Source organism: Solenopsis invicta, chromosome 11 (genome assembly GCF_016802725.1).
Source record: "Solenopsis invicta isolate M01_SB chromosome 11, UNIL_Sinv_3.0, whole genome shotgun sequence".
NCBI classification, from domain to species: Eukaryota; Metazoa; Arthropoda; class Insecta; order Hymenoptera; family Formicidae; genus Solenopsis; species Solenopsis invicta.
Window position 1 is genome coordinate 16,511,055 of NC_052674.1, and position 14,469 is coordinate 16,525,523.

The 14,469-nt window shown below is 29.8% G+C and overlaps 1 protein-coding gene across 10 annotated transcripts in view; it reads left to right on the top strand.

The window, feature by feature from the left end:
- The first annotated feature begins 5,021 nt into the window (after positions 1 to 5,021).
- LOC105202996 (uncharacterized protein F13E9.13, mitochondrial) overlaps positions 5,022 to 14,469 on the top strand; it is a 123,648-nt gene continuing 114,200 nt past the window's right edge. For 2 of the 10 annotated variants that reach the window (XR_005575902.1, XM_039455116.1), the window contains exons 1-2: positions 5,022 to 5,385; positions 7,600 to 7,682. Coding sequence is in view for 9 of the 10 variants with exons in the window: in XM_039455116.1 (XP_039311050.1) it covers positions 5,313 to 5,385; positions 7,600 to 7,682 (156 nt within the window). In the remaining variant the exon portion in view is untranslated. Of the gene's footprint in view, positions 5,476 to 6,332; positions 6,473 to 7,599; positions 7,683 to 9,999; positions 10,229 to 10,250; positions 10,676 to 11,145; positions 13,479 to 14,469 lie in introns of those variants that run through there. The other 8 variants (XM_039455114.1, XM_039455117.1, XM_039455110.1 and 5 more) reach the window with 7 other exon arrangements.

Genomic DNA, 14,469 nt, shown 5'->3' on the forward strand with positions numbered 1-14,469 from the left:
TGATTATACTTGTTAACAGAATTTTTGAATTAAAATCAGCAATTATTTCTTTTGTTAGATGAAAATATTAATAATATTAGATTAATTAGCAAATGGGGATTCGATGGATCTGGCAGACAATCTAGATACAATCACTTTTATATGAAAGCAATATTGATTCCAACATGTTTCTTATATTGTTTCTACCGTTGCAACCTTCTTGCTTCAATAATCAAACAATTATTTGGGAAAATCAGAAAGTAAATTCAACACAATTCTGTTGATCTATCCCAGTCAAAACTATTTCCTCGAAACAATGTCGTTTCGACATCGTTAAAATCGATTCGAAACTTATGTCAAAATTATAACATTTTTGAGTAACCAAAAGTTGCGTATGTAAAGAGTATAATGAAAGTTTCATACATTTTTTAACATTTTTGGAATGTATATGTAATAAATAATCTTATATTCTGAAAAAATTTGTTTAAAGATCAAATCGATATCGATTTGACATCGATTCGACGAAGCAATGATGCAAAAAGAAAATTAACTAATTGCATTTCTACTTTTTCATTGTTTATTTTTATTATTTATTACATGAAAGAAAAGCAGAATGATTTTTGCATGTAATGATTTATAGAATCGACGTCATTCGACATCGATTTGAACAATAATTTTATAAGTTATCTGAAATTTTTTTCAGAATTTTTATATAAATTGGAACACTTTAGAAATATTGAGAAATCCATATGTTTTTCCGAATTTTTCATATGTATGTATATTTTTAAATATTCTAAAGTTTACATTAAAAAATCTAAGAACTATTCTAAAAAATGTTATACAGAAAATCAGAAAAATTTCAAAAAAAGTTTTTATTAAAATATATAAATTTGTCTCAGATTTTTAAATATAATTTTCAAAATTTTTAGATATTTTTTAGTCATTTCCCGAATTTTTCAAAATTTCTGTAATATTTTATAGTTTTTAAAAAATTTCTTAGTTTTTTTTATAGAATATTAGAATATTTCAGAATTTATGCATACATAAAAAATTAAAAAAAAAACTAAATTACTTAATATTTTTGAAAAATGTTCTGTAATTCGCATAAAAAATATATCTCAGAAAAATTTTTATCAGCAATAGAGCTAATGATGTCTTTCTTCTCAAATTGATTTTTCTAGTTTTATCTTTTTTGTACACCAAAGTTATTACATATGTTTATAAACTATATATTTTTCTTTCGATGTTTATTTTGAAATAGAATTGTTGCAGTATGAAATACCTTCTGTGTTTGATCAAATTAACCAATGCATATGTACTCCGATTAGATAATCTTAATCAAATAATCGATTTTTAATAAAGCGATAAAAATAAAGCAATTTTTGAAAAATAAATTTAATTAAAAGTGTTATTATTTTAAATACACAGAAATAAAAAAAAAATACCTTTAACAATAATCCTAACTCAAACCAATATCAAAACGATCTCGATTTTTCAATTATTTTACCTAGTCAGAAATAATTCTTTAAAAAGAAAATATTAATTATTTTTTTGTGTTTGACGGGATGTTCTCGCAAAATATCAAAATAGCTCCTTGAAACGATATCATTTCGATGTCGAATAAAATAAAAAATTACTCAAAATTGGAGTCAAAAATCCATCGAAATTAATAAAAATTTCGAAAATTTTTGACTTGCATTTTCGACATCGAAACAACATCGTTTCGAGGAACTATTTCTGACTGGGTAAAAGAGTTTTACTTACAACTTGCAAGTTTGATTGGAATCGGCACCGACAATGCTAACGTGATGGTTGGAATCAACAATGGGGTATACCAGAAACTCAAACAAGCAGTATTATCATTAATTTTAATTAGGTTAGTAATGGTTTCAATATTTCTATTATATATTATAATATATAAGGCTGCGTTCGAAATTCTATTCGTCGGATAGAGTAATTTTGAGTGATCAATCAGGATGAAGAAATCTTAAAAAATCTCAAAATTTCTTCATTCTGATTGGTCATTCAAAGATACTGTACCTGACGAGTAAACTTTTTAAAAGCAGGTAATATATTTATGTTCTACATTATAAATATAAATATTTTTATTTTTTAAATAATTTTTTTTTAATCAATTGTCTGTTTTTTTTCAGATGTGTTTGCCATTCTAAACTGGCTACCAGTCAAGTTACAGAAGATGCTTTACCAAGGAATGTTGACTTCCTAATAGTATCTGAGACCTACAATTGGTTTAGTCATTCAGGTAAGAGGCAAAATACCTATTCTCAATTCTATGGCTTAATAAATGATAGACATGAACCACTGAAGATTGTTCGAGCGTGCAACACCAGATGGCTTTCCATTTACATAACTGTAGAAAGAATATATGATCAGTAGTTAGAGCTGAAAATCCATTTTGAAATAGTAAGACTGAAAGAAAAATGCTATAGTGCAGAAATTTTATAACAGATGTGTTGTGACTATTTAAATCAAATTTATTTGTTGTTTTTAAAAAGTATTTTAAAAAGGATGTACATAGAGTTAACAAAAGCTTTGAATCAAATGATGCAGATATTACTAAATTGTTGGAAGATCTGAATCAGTTACTTCAATCCATTTTTCAAAAGTTGGTTTTGCCATCATACTCTAGTAAACTTGACCCTATGACATGCAAAATTAAAGATTATTTGTATCTTAAAATTTATCTTGGATATGAAATTAAGTTAAATGATATAAATAATAAAGGACAGAAGATCGTAAGAGAAAGATGCTCAAAATTTTTAATAGCCTTACTTGAACAGATTCGTCAAAGACTGCCAGATAATATTAAACATTTGCGGCATGCTTCTTTATTTGCAATAGAAAATGCGTTAAAACTTGTGAATAAAGAATCAATTTTGTTTTTTATTTAAAGTCTCCAAATAAAAGAAGATCGCATTACAGTAATAAAAAAGCAATGGAAAAATTTGACTTTTGTGAAATGGAATGCACCTTTGAACTATGGACTAAAGTAAAATCATATAAAGATTCAAGTGATTCTTGTCCATTCAAAGAATTAGCAGAAGTAGCCATAAGCATATTATTATCTCTTCCGTATTCAAATGCTGAAATTGAGCGAGTTTTCAGCCAGTTAAATATAATCAAGAACAAACAAAAAAATCGTATGAAAGTAAATATGATTAATAGCATATTAGCGATACAAGCAGGCCTACGTAGACTAAAAACTGACTGCTTTACTTATAAATTGTCAAATAATGTGCTCAATTTAATAAGAACCAAAGCGTCATATAATGAAACACTCATTGATGAGGAGTTAGATGAAATAAATTTTAATTTGTAGATTATTCAAAAAGTGTTCCACTTGTTTGTTCTGTTTCTTGTTTTTTATTTATTTTTTTTTCTATTAAGCCGTAATCAGATTACAGATTGTGATTGAGATTGGAATTTAACCAATCTGAAGAAAAAAAACCAATTTTAAGTTTAGTTAATTCTGCTTCGATTAAACTCCTTTCCAATCTCAATCTCTAGTCTAATTACGATTTAATTATCGGTAGTTTACATACTTGTGATATTGTAAACCTGTAGGCATATAAATAATATATGTCTATGTGTAAACCATTTGTGATACCGTGCAATCTTGTGATATCTTGTGCGTACCTGGTAACATTTCAGAAATTATTTTAAAATAATAAAAATGTATAATATTATATATGAAAATTACATAATGATTATATAATAAAAGTTTATAACATAAATTCTTTTATTAAAATTATTTTTTATGTATGTCCTAATAAGTGAAACATTAGTTATTTTTGGTTAGTTATTTTCAATTTGGCGATTATTTCTGGTTTTTTTTCAATACTGTATCTAGTTGGTTTTCATTAACAAGTGATGACAATACTGGTTTTAATAAATCTATCTGGATTTCGATCTTATTTTCAATAGGTCTTAATATCGTATTTTTGGTACAGAAATCTCGATCGATTTTGATTATTTTTTTTTTAATTGGTTTTAATCGCACATTTTCGGCAGGGGAAGAAAACAAACCAGTGGAAATTATGCCCCGCTGTTCATCTCGCCTACAAACTTTACTGTACCTCTTATTACTGTCTTGAAGTAATTTGTTCTTTACAGTTAAGAAACCTGTTTTTCTTTTTAAGACCACATACATTTAAAACAAAGGAGTAAATAATACAATTGTATATTGTAGTGATGCATAGTTACATGAATATAAAAGTTTTATTTTAGCTTACAATTATAAAAATATATTTGTAAAAATATTTGCAATACACCAAAAAATCATAATATTTTTAGTATAATAAAGTAATTGTAACTTCAATTTTGTTTTGCTTACATAAATAATAGTTATTACACACATGTATGTATAAATGTGTGCACACCATAGGTTTCTAACTTTAATAGATCGCTAACTTAGATAATAGGGAGTGTAGTAACCAATCAGTATTATACGCAAATAGGCAATACTTCCGTTGAGTGAATATGTTTCGTAATCAATTCATATGTTTCGTAATTACGTTGCTAATTTCTTTTTATGTGTATTATAAAATATGTTTATTAATGGTGTTCAAGAAAAATAATAAACACCTTTCAAAATACCTCAAATTTGTTGCATAAAATATTATAATAATATTTGGTGACCAGCTAGGTTTACATTTCTTTACGTGAATATATCACAGATTTCTATATTCTACGAAAGTATATTTAATAAATTATTTAATAAATTATGTAACTTAAGATTAATTTATAATATTTACATTATTTTTAGTAATTAATTTTTAGTATTTACATTATTTTTCTAATAATTAATTTTTACATTTATGTAGTATTTTATGAGTTTTTCTTGGAAAAAAATTATATACAAATTTGAAAAATGTTACAAAATCTATATGATTTATAATTATCGCAACCATGAAAAGATAGAACTTTTGTTTCGATGCCTGATTAATAGCATATTCGATTTGCTTATTCGACCCTACTCTATGATTTGTTCTTTTTATTTACAAAAGGAAAGATAAACTATATAAAAAATGCAGCTAAAAAGAACAAATCATTGATTTGGTACGGTCGAGTTAGCAAATCTAATACGTAATAAGAAACGTCCGTGGAACACTCGTACGCACGCATGAAGAACATGATAAGAAAAAGGAATTCAGTCATGAATTCAGTACGGTGAGATAAGCGAACCAGTTGCCAGTACGTCAACAGCTGACTCAGACGATTATCGTAATATCACGATCACAGTCACATTGCATCGTTCGCGTTATTCACAGCGCATTGGTGATAATTGTATATAATAATACTCACTGCTCAATATGAGATGTTTCCGAAAATTATTTCCGCAGTCCTGCTCAGTTATAGGAATGGTGCACGTAAAAGCGCTTCCTGGTACAGCAAACTCGTGTCTATTCCGCATTTGTTTATCGCGTAATACTAACTGCGTTTCGAAATTTACTGCTAGCTATTGAAAATAGTAGTGTATGTAGTACACGTAATGTAAATTATATATACATATATATATTTTTTTTTCTTTTTTCCAGTATTGGCAGTGTATATCGGAACGCACCTATACAACACAGAAAATTGCAGCAACATTGCAGCAATGTTGCAATGTTGCAGATTGTAATGTAATATTACGAAGACATTGCAGAAACATAAATTAACAATATGCCTGCAACGTCTCATGGCATATGCCAGTAATATTCCGGAAACATTGCAATATCATAATTTTTTAATATTTACATCAATAGACGAAATAGGTCCATATATGAAGAAACCTCGATCTACAGCCCAATAAACAAACAATATTTCTTAATTGTATTTTTAATAAAATTTTTTTCATATTTAATTTAATTATTGTATTATATTGATATATATTTTCTAATTACATTCTTATTTAAACAAATAACAGAAAAGTTATTCCAAATGCTATTCTGTATTTGCGAAATTAGTAAAAAAAACTATAATTTTATATTTGTTTATATAAATACTGAGCTTTAATTATACATATTTCATTTTTTCGATAACGTATTTTGACCTGATCTACTTGTATACACATATCAACATAAAGTGTTTACAGGTCATCATGAGGGATCAATTCGCAGCGATCACGGAAGTCAAGCAACGTTCACCAGAGTCGCGACTTGGATGGTGACCGCTTGGAAATTTCCGAAAAAGATTCGCAAGATTTTTTTTTGCAAAAAATGTTTTTTTTAAATGTTACACAAATATTGTTTTGTTCATTGAAATTATGTGGTGTAATGATATGTGAATATTTTGGAAAAATGGGATGTTTCCATGTAATATTTCAAAAAGCGGACATCTTAATGTTGCTGCAATCTTCCAACAATGTTGCAGCAAGGTTTTGCAATCAAAATGCAATATTACAATGTTTCAATGAAATCATTCTGCAATGTCCCTGGAATCTCTCTGTGCTGTATGGGCAGTCACAATTGATTTCAAAATTGACTATAAGGTAAATCGGGGAAAGATGCCAGTTTGGAGAAGAAGCTACTTTGATTACGTTATAAATTCTCCACAAATTAGAGGATTAATTAATCTGATCGTGCATTAAACTTTTGGCAAGTTAGAAATATAAAGAAAAATTCCGATATTAATAAGAATTAGTGAAGATTTCTAAGAATACAAAAAATTAAGTTGTGAAATACGCTTCGTATGTAATATTTAATAACATAATAATTAAGCTCTGTGGTTCGATATGGTTACTTTAAAATCATGTAATTGTTACATAGCTTTGAGCAATATTTTTAGTCACATGATTAGTATATTATATTTTGTGAAATTGTTATACGTGTATAAATTGCATTTACATCTCCTAACACTTAAGGGTAAGATGCCAGTTTATATAAAACACAAGTATTCGAGCTTGACACCTTTATTAAAATGATTAAAAAATTTAAAATTAGGCACTTTATATAATTTTAAACATTTTAAATATTTGAAATACTGTTTAACATATTTAAAATGTTCAGAATTATAAAATACAAAAATATTAAAAATTAATCTCTAAAATGCCCCTTTACATTTTATCACTTATTTTTGTGTTTTTATAATGCAAACTTGGGTGTCTAACCTTGGTTGTCCTTAAATAAGTAAAAGTATGCAAGTTTTTCTTACATTATACCATTTAAATAGTTATAACATCTCCCTCTTTCTTTCTTCTTCATAGAAGGTGACTCTTACCTATATATGTTGAGGAAGATGTCAGTTTTGCAGGACTCAACTAATTTTTTTCTCAAAAATTTGGAACGTCAAAATATTAATTACTTTATTTGTTACAAATAAATAAAGATCTCTATTGTATTAATTTTTTGTTGATTAATTTTACAATATGTTAAAGTTATTCTAGAAGAAAAATTTAAGCATGGCATCTTCCCCCGTATTTTCTCATAGAGCCATATTAGCATTTTAAGATATTTTTCAAGATAGTCTTCAAATAATATTCTTTTATGAATACTGGCCATAACAATCTCATGTTTCACTTATTTTATTTTCATCATGATATATCTTAAGGAAAAGATGGAAAGGAGATAGAAATTTTTAGAAAATTCAGAAAACAAATTAATATTTCTTTTTGTGTAGGGACACCAAAATATGAAGGCTGTAGCGAAAAAATCGTAGAGAATGCAACAAAAGAAGCATTAATTTATGCTGATTGTTCTGTGGTAAGATTAATATGCCATAATAATATTAATTTATATATTAAAATAATATCAATAACCTTAAATTTTTAAAAATATTACATTAAAAAAATGGTGTAGGAAAGGGAAAGAAATGGGGTGTAGTGGTTTGTATTTGCCCAGGAAAATGTTCTATATATAACTGTATAATTATAAATAATTATATATGTATATATGTATATATGTATATATATATATATATATATATATATATAAGGGTTGTTGCAGAGACTTTTCAAATATAGTTTCTAGTAGCAATTTTCTGCAAGACTGCTGTAAATCTTGACAAATTCTGCCAACAGAACGTTATGATTTGCTTAATTCTTTATTCTGCTCAATTCTTCTAAAAGGTTCTGCAGTCAAATTCTTGCAAGAAATTTGTATATATCTGCTGCAAGATTTGCAAAATTCTTTTACCAGAATATTAATATAGTCTCAAGATACTTCCCTGCTGAAAATGTGCTATTAAAACCGATTTAAAAAAAAAGTAATCCAAATCAATCAGGATTTTTGCACAAAAAATACAGTACAAAACCGATTGAAAATAAAATCGAACCCGACAGAATACATTAATGTAAACGTAATAAATGTTTAGTTTACAAAAAAATATTTCTTGTATCCTTTTCGTTAAAAAGGATTAAAAAAAGATTAAATTTGAATTAAATATTTAATATATGTACAAGATTAAATACAAATTGTTATTTATTAGGAGTATAAATAAGTTTCCGCCGTTTTTCATCAAAAATTGGGCATTTATTGTGAAAGAACGGTACCTAATGTTTTATTCGAAGTATTGTCCATCGCTAGCCACTACTTTTTCCCATCTTTCTGGCAGCATACGGATACCGCGTCGAAAGAATGCTTCATCTTTTGAAGCTATCCACAAATCGACCCAATTTTTTGTATCTTTATATGATGTGAAGTGTTGCTCAGACAGGCCATGCGCCATCGATCGAAACAGGTAGTAATTAGAAGGAGCAATGTCTGGTGAATACGGCGGGTGGGGTAAAACTTCCCAATTGAGGGGTTTCCAGGTAGGTTTTGACCGGTGCCGCAACATGTGGACGAGCATTATCATGCAGAAGAATAACTTTGTCGTGTCTGGAGTAGTAGTGGGCACGTTTTTCCTTGAGTACTCGGCTCAATCTCATCAATTGTGTTCGGTACAGAGCCCCAGTAATGGTTTCATTCGGTTTGAGCAACTCATAATACACAACACCAAATACACAACATGAGCTTTTTTCCATGAATGTTCGGCTTGGCTGTCGATGTAGAAGCATAGCCAGGTGGTCCCCATGATTTCTTCTTCTTTGGGTTATCTTAGTGGATCCATTTTTCATCACCAGTGACTATACGATGCAAAAAAACCTTTCGTTTATGCCTGGCAAGCAGCATTTCACATATGAAAAATCGGCGTTCAACGTTTCTCGGTTTCAGTTCATATGGAACCCAGTTTCCTTGTTTTTGAATCATTCCTAATGATTTTAAGCGATGTGAAATTGTTGGTTGAGTCACTCCTAATGTAAGTGCAAGTGCTTCTTGCGTTTGGCACGAATCTTTATCTAATAATGTTTCCAATTCCGGGTCTTCGTACACTTTTGGCCTTTCGCTACGTTCTTTGTCTTCGACGTCAAATTCACCGTTCTTAAACTTGTGAAACCACTCACGGCAACTTTTCTCACTTAAGGCAGCCTCACCATATGCTTCTACAAGCAATCGATGCGCCTCGGCTGCAGATTTCTTCAAATTAAAGAAGTAAATCAAAAGCTCCCGCAAATGACGCTTATTCGGCTCAAAACTTGACATTTTCGCACGAAAAAAGATATATGATGCTGATACAAAATCGCTAATATTTTAAGGTAATGTTATTGCCAGATGTCCAACCTCACGATATAACGTTTTAGACAATTTCAACCATAACATATTAGTGGCGCCATTTTTTGTGAAACGGCAGAAACTTATTTATACTCCTAATACATGTAAAAATATAAAATTTTATGTGGAACAGTGTTTCACACATACGTCATGTTTGAAAAGAATGAGAGCGAGTATTCGTCTCAAGGTTACAACATGCAGCTCCTAAAGGCTCACTGAAGTATGAACTGGTGAATTGGCCGCGGTGGCGCCTAGATATAACGCCTGTGGCTGTAGCCGCACTTGATTCACAAGAAGATCCCTCGCGGTGTGACCGCCTAGCGATGACGCCAGCATTCATTTGTTAAATCCATTTCAATCCGAAATTGTTATAAACCTTGGAGCAGATCTTTTTGCGGCTGACTGAGCAAAATCTGTACAATTTCAGGGTTGCCACAAGTCAGGGAAGTCAGGGAAGTCAGGGAAAAGTCATGGAATTTGAAAATGGTCAGGGAAGTCAGGGAAAAGTCAGGGATTTAACAAAAATTTCTGGCCTTTCGTGTGTTAGGACATGTTGCTACTGTTATTTACGTTGTAAAGATAGTGCATTATAGTGTTTGGCCATTGAGCTCTGAGCATGTCCCTCCTGTTTTGAAGAAAGGAAATTCACATCAAAGGTAAACTGATAATCATTTGATGATAAATTATGTGATATGTTGCTGATTTGATTGACCTGAGATTTTTTAAATGATATGGAGACATCATTAGCCTCGTCATTATTCTTGTCGTTTGATTTTCTTTTTGGTGTAATATTTCTTGCTTTCTATTCACAGATATTGTAATAATGAGTGGATTAAAGAAAACTGTTTTTCGTGACGAGTGGACACTGAAACCCGAATTTATTGGGATTCAAAAAGGCAAAGTGAAGACAGAGGCTTACTGTATGTAAAAAGGTTCTACAATTAAGTAATATGGGTATAATGTCTTTAAAAAGTCACGTAAAGTCGGGAACCAAACATAACAAGCTAATGTTGGATGTAAAAAAATCTGCAAACATGCATTTCTTTACAACAGCGAAGATAAGCCTATCCTCTTCGTGTCCAAGTTTTTTGAAATTGTGTCTTGTACGTCATTTAGTTGATATTTGAAGTATTGAGTTAGGTTTTAAGAGCTGGCAGGAGCAACAAGAATACATTTACACCTCATTGGCCATGCAGATACAATATCTGCATTCCAGTATATTGTCTTATGAGAGAAATATTTTGACATGAAACTTTGACATGTTTTATGAAGTCTCCGAAAGAACTAAATTTTGCATTTTTGCTTTTAAAAATATTATAATAAGTAAAATGATATATTTCTTACTCATGGTGTGAATATAACCTTGAAATATTTTGTTTTGTAGAAACAATATTTCGCTACGAAACCTTTTCAGCATCTTTTTTATAATTAAGAAGTTACGAAGTCATGTATAAAGCCATATTTTGCAATTTGATTCTTGAAAAATATTTCATTAAAACTAATAAGCATAAATCAAGTGAGATGTGTTTGTTACATTGTTATATGACGAGAATGTTATTTTTTGGCTTTTCAGGATTCTTGTTCTTCTACATTACATGTAGATACTGATAACTCGGTTTTGAAGCAAAAAACGAATGAACAGTCTGTTCCAACTCATTCAGAGACGCAATTCATATCGGGTCTTGCTGGCACTGCCTCGCACTCAGAAACGACTTCTCTTGCTAATAGTTGCATTGACAAATATTTCTTTAAAGATGATGTTACTAGAGCTGAAATTTTGTGGTGTCTCCAAACTGTCGAAAATCATGCATCTATTTCATCGGCAGGAAAACAATCCTTTCTGTTTCCACTTATGTTCCCAGATAGTAGAATAGCATCCTCCTTGTGTCTAGCTCGTACAAAGCTATCATATGGGATAGTTTTTGGTCTGGCGCCCTATTTTAATAGAAAAGTTCTTGACGCTGTTTGTAACTGTGGTCCATTTGTAGTTTCTTTTGATGAAGGCTTAAATAAAATAACTCAACAAATGGATATTGCTTTGAGATTCTGGAATAATAATAGTAATCAAGTAGAAACACACTATTTTTCTTCTGCTTTTTTTGGCCACGCTCGTGCTAAGGATTTATTAAGAGCTTTTAAAGAAGAACTAAAAGATTTGAATTTACAAAATTTGTTACAAGTATCCATGGACGGCCCCAATGTAAATTGGGCCTTTTTGAAAGAATTTGAATGTGATATTCGATCTACCTACGGTGAAAACAGTCCAATTTTTATCAATATGGGTTCCTGTGGATTACACATTGTCAATAACAGTTACAAGGAGGCAGCTAAGTCTACTGGCTGGAATGTGATTGCCTTTCTCAGATCAGCATATTATGTTTTCAAGGATATTCCTTCTAGGAGGAGTGACTATCTGAGGTTTAATAAGTCACAACCATTACCTCTCCCTGCAAAGTTTTGTTCTGTTCGCTGGTTAGAGAATGAGAAAATAATTGAAACAACAATTAAAATAATTCCCAATCTAAAGAATTTTATTAATGGAGTTAAAGAAGAAAAAATTAAAATTACATCTAAGAGCTTTGGAACTATGAAATCATGTCTTAAGGACAAATTGTTAACTGCTAAACTTTCTTTTTTTGGTTATGTTGCTCACCAAGTCACTCCTTTCCTGAAAGAATATCAATGTGAAGCTCCTATGTCACCATTTTTATATAATGACCTATACGTTATACTACATGATTTGATGTCTCTTATTGTCAAAGAGGAAGTTTTAGATAAACAAAAGGCAATTTATAATATTGATTTAAGAACAGAAAGTAACTTAATTCCATCAAAAAATTTGAAATTAGGTCATGCAGTCAGAGCTGAATTAAAAAAACTGAAAATAAGTGACAAGGAGATGATGTTATTCAAGACTGAATGCAGAGAATTTTTAGTCAAAATGTGCATACATTTGTTGAAAAAGTCTCCTTTGCAATATAGTATCTGTAAAGCAATTTGTTTTTGTGATCCTATGTTAATTTCTAGTAATTTAAGTATCAGTAAGAATAGGCTTTCTAATGCTCTAGAATTGTTTTCCTCAAGAAACTGGATTACTAGTCAGATTTGTGATAAAATTGAGAAAGAATTTAACGTTCTTTGCAATAATAAAGAAGTAATTGATTCATGCAAGCAGTTTGTTAAGGAAAATAATAGAATTGATCATTTTTGGAGAAACTTGCTTCAGGGTCGAGATAATTTCCAGAATTTGTATGTCTTTTTGAAAAAGATCTTTATTCTGAGTCATGGTCAAGCATTTGTGGAAAGAGGTTTTTCAATAAACAAGGAATGCATTGTTGAAAATCAACTACCTAGATCTCTAATATCTCAGAGACAAGTTTATGATGGTCTTAAAGCTGCTGGTGGTCTCACCAAACTTACAATAGATAAAAAGATGATTTTATCTTACCGAAATGCGAGGGATATGTATGGTAAAGCATTGGAAAAGCAGCGCTCTGAGAAAGAACAAGAAAATGTAAAAATTGCTGAAAAAAGATCTTTGTTTACAAAAATTTCAGAATTGAAGGCTAAGAAGGTAAAACTTTTAACAGATAAAACTAATGAGCTAAGTGCTCTCGATGATGAAATAGCGTTATTAAGATCAAAGACATTTGAGTAAAAGTCTTGTGCAATATTTTTTATATTAACTTGTAATGTACATTACTACGTAGTATTGAAGTTTTTGTAAAGATTTAAAATTTTAGTTTTTATGTTAAAAAGCTAACGTGAACTTGTTGTGATTAAAAATGCTTTACCAAGAACATCAAAAATTTTAAGTTGTCTGTTCTTTTGTATTATAAGATAGTCTTGTTATAAGAAAGTTCTCTGTCACTTATGAACAAGCGAATAAAATAAATGATAATTTTATATTTTTGTGACTTCTTTCAAATATGTGAACCTTTATAATAGCAGATTGGGGTTTCAATAAACGATTAATAATAGAATTTAGTTTTGATAAAAACAAAAAAATATGTATTATTGAAAGTCAGGGAAAATCATAAAATTTTGTCTGGAAATCAGGGAAAAGTCAGGGAATTTTAGGATGAAAAATTTGTGGCAACCCTGTACAATATCTGCACAAGATCTGCGTGTCATTTTTGTTGTAAGAAACTTGCAGAAATGTGCAGATCATATTTGAACAAAATCTATAAAATATCTGCACGCTATTTCTGTTGAAAAAATTGTATATTACTTTGCTCAAAAACTTTACTAAACTGTTTACAGACTGCAGTTACGAAAAAAATCTGCTTCAAGATAGCTCAAGTTTTGTACCAAGTTTCTGCAAATAGTTCATTTACGAGTACAGTGCATGAATCTTGAAGCAGTTTACTAACAATCTGCCATCATGGCTGTATTGAGAATAATCTTCTGCACATCTGACTCAATTCTATTGCAATTAACACAAATTCTGTCCTGCAGAAAATGCTACTAGGGGTTTATATTTCCGGGACTTTTGGCTATTGCCAGGCTGGACCTGGATTGTTTTCGGATTAAATGTATGTTTCCAGGTTCGATCTCAAATTATACATTTTATATACACCATGGTCATCGATTCTATCCTTCAAAAAATTTTCCAAACTGAGAAGTCACCATCCTTCTACATACTCGCAATTCATGATTAATGTAATCTAGAACTTATTGATCGTTACGTTAATTATAAACTGTAAGTATGTGGAAAAATGGTAATTTCTCAATTTGGAAAATTTTCCGAGGAATAGAATTGATGACCGTGGATGTACATATAAAAGAAATAAAATCTAAAATATTAAGATAATATTAAGATATATAATCTAAAATATTAAGATATACATATAATATTTAGAATATCAATTTCAAATTTATCGAACTAACATGATAT